This window comes from Cephus cinctus, unplaced genomic scaffold (assembly GCF_000341935.2).
Source record: "Cephus cinctus unplaced genomic scaffold, Ccin1 Ccin1_scaffold2989, whole genome shotgun sequence".
Lineage (NCBI taxonomy): Eukaryota > Metazoa > Arthropoda > Insecta > Hymenoptera > Cephidae > Cephus > Cephus cinctus.
Window position 1 is genome coordinate 1 of NW_014334432.1, and position 1,090 is coordinate 1,090.

Below are 1,090 nucleotides of genomic sequence, written 5' to 3' on the forward strand. Positions count from 1 at the left end.
TTATTATATTATAAAATTAATAATATCTGAGGAAACAACTTTTTATTTTCATCCCCTGCGATCATTTTGATTATTAACTACATATACGGTGGACAGTAAATAGGTATATAATCCGTTTATAATAATACACCGATATATCAATGCATCGCGTTAAAACCTTTAATTTCACCCTTTGACTCGTAACATCCCCTCGGATAGAACAAGCGTAACCCCCGTGTAGTTCCTATGTAGACACGTGCAATGTATATCTATATATATCGGTGGCTTAACGCGGACATGTTTATTCAGTAGTTGCCGGAAAGAGGGGGCTGCACCCGAATAACCCGGGGGTGGGCTATCGCGCCGAGTAAATCATTATAGTTGTAATTTATATCACCCATCATCCTATGTTAATTGTAACAGAGCGACGCTGCCCTTCAGCCGCGTCGCGACGCACCGCGTCGTCCGCGTGGTCGCGGCTTGGGAGATTTATGAGATTTACGAGATCACGCGGATTCCGTTGGCTACCGCAGCTTGGTCCATCCCATTTTCAACCTCCCCCCCCCCTCCACACTATGCATCTTCCCTCATCTCGTTACGAACTAATGCAATACCTTGGGGGTTCAGAAAAACAATCAACCCCTCAATTAGAAAGGACATTCAGAGATGAATTCACAGCATCCCTCCGAAAGATTTGCATTCATTGTCAAAAGTCAAGCACGTTCAACCCTTTTTAATAATAATGACATTTTTTACACGGTTCATCCCCTTCGTCCATATAAGTTGACCCCTTCAATCTTAAGTTACATATACGGTAACTGCATCCCAGCATCCTGGTCCAGCTCGGTATGGCATATCGGATAAGATCTCGAATTAGATACGTCTCTACAGCATCGTGGTCCAGAGCTGAATAATTATTCTACATAAAGCACCACGTGACAAATGGAAGTTACATTTTTTAAATATAAATTATCTACACGCTTTTTTTAACTGCTTAATACTACAGTAACTTTTTTTTCTTGTTTATCAGTAGGCTTTGGTATAATCGGTATCCGGTGATCAATAAAATGTATAACAGGCGCAAAACAGTGATAACGACTATGAATATTGC

General features: G+C 40.9%; 1 protein-coding gene across 1 annotated transcript; it reads right to left on the reverse strand.

The window, feature by feature from the left end:
• Nucleotides 1-25: 25 nt before the first annotated feature.
• On the reverse strand, nucleotides 26-1,090 carry LOC107274369 (UDP-glucuronosyltransferase 2B14; the record flags this gene model as incomplete). The annotated part of the gene is given in 1 exon segment (XM_015753430.1): nucleotides 26-1,090. A coding segment is annotated over 1 exon segment (111 nt), but the record flags the coding sequence as incomplete, so codon positions are not given.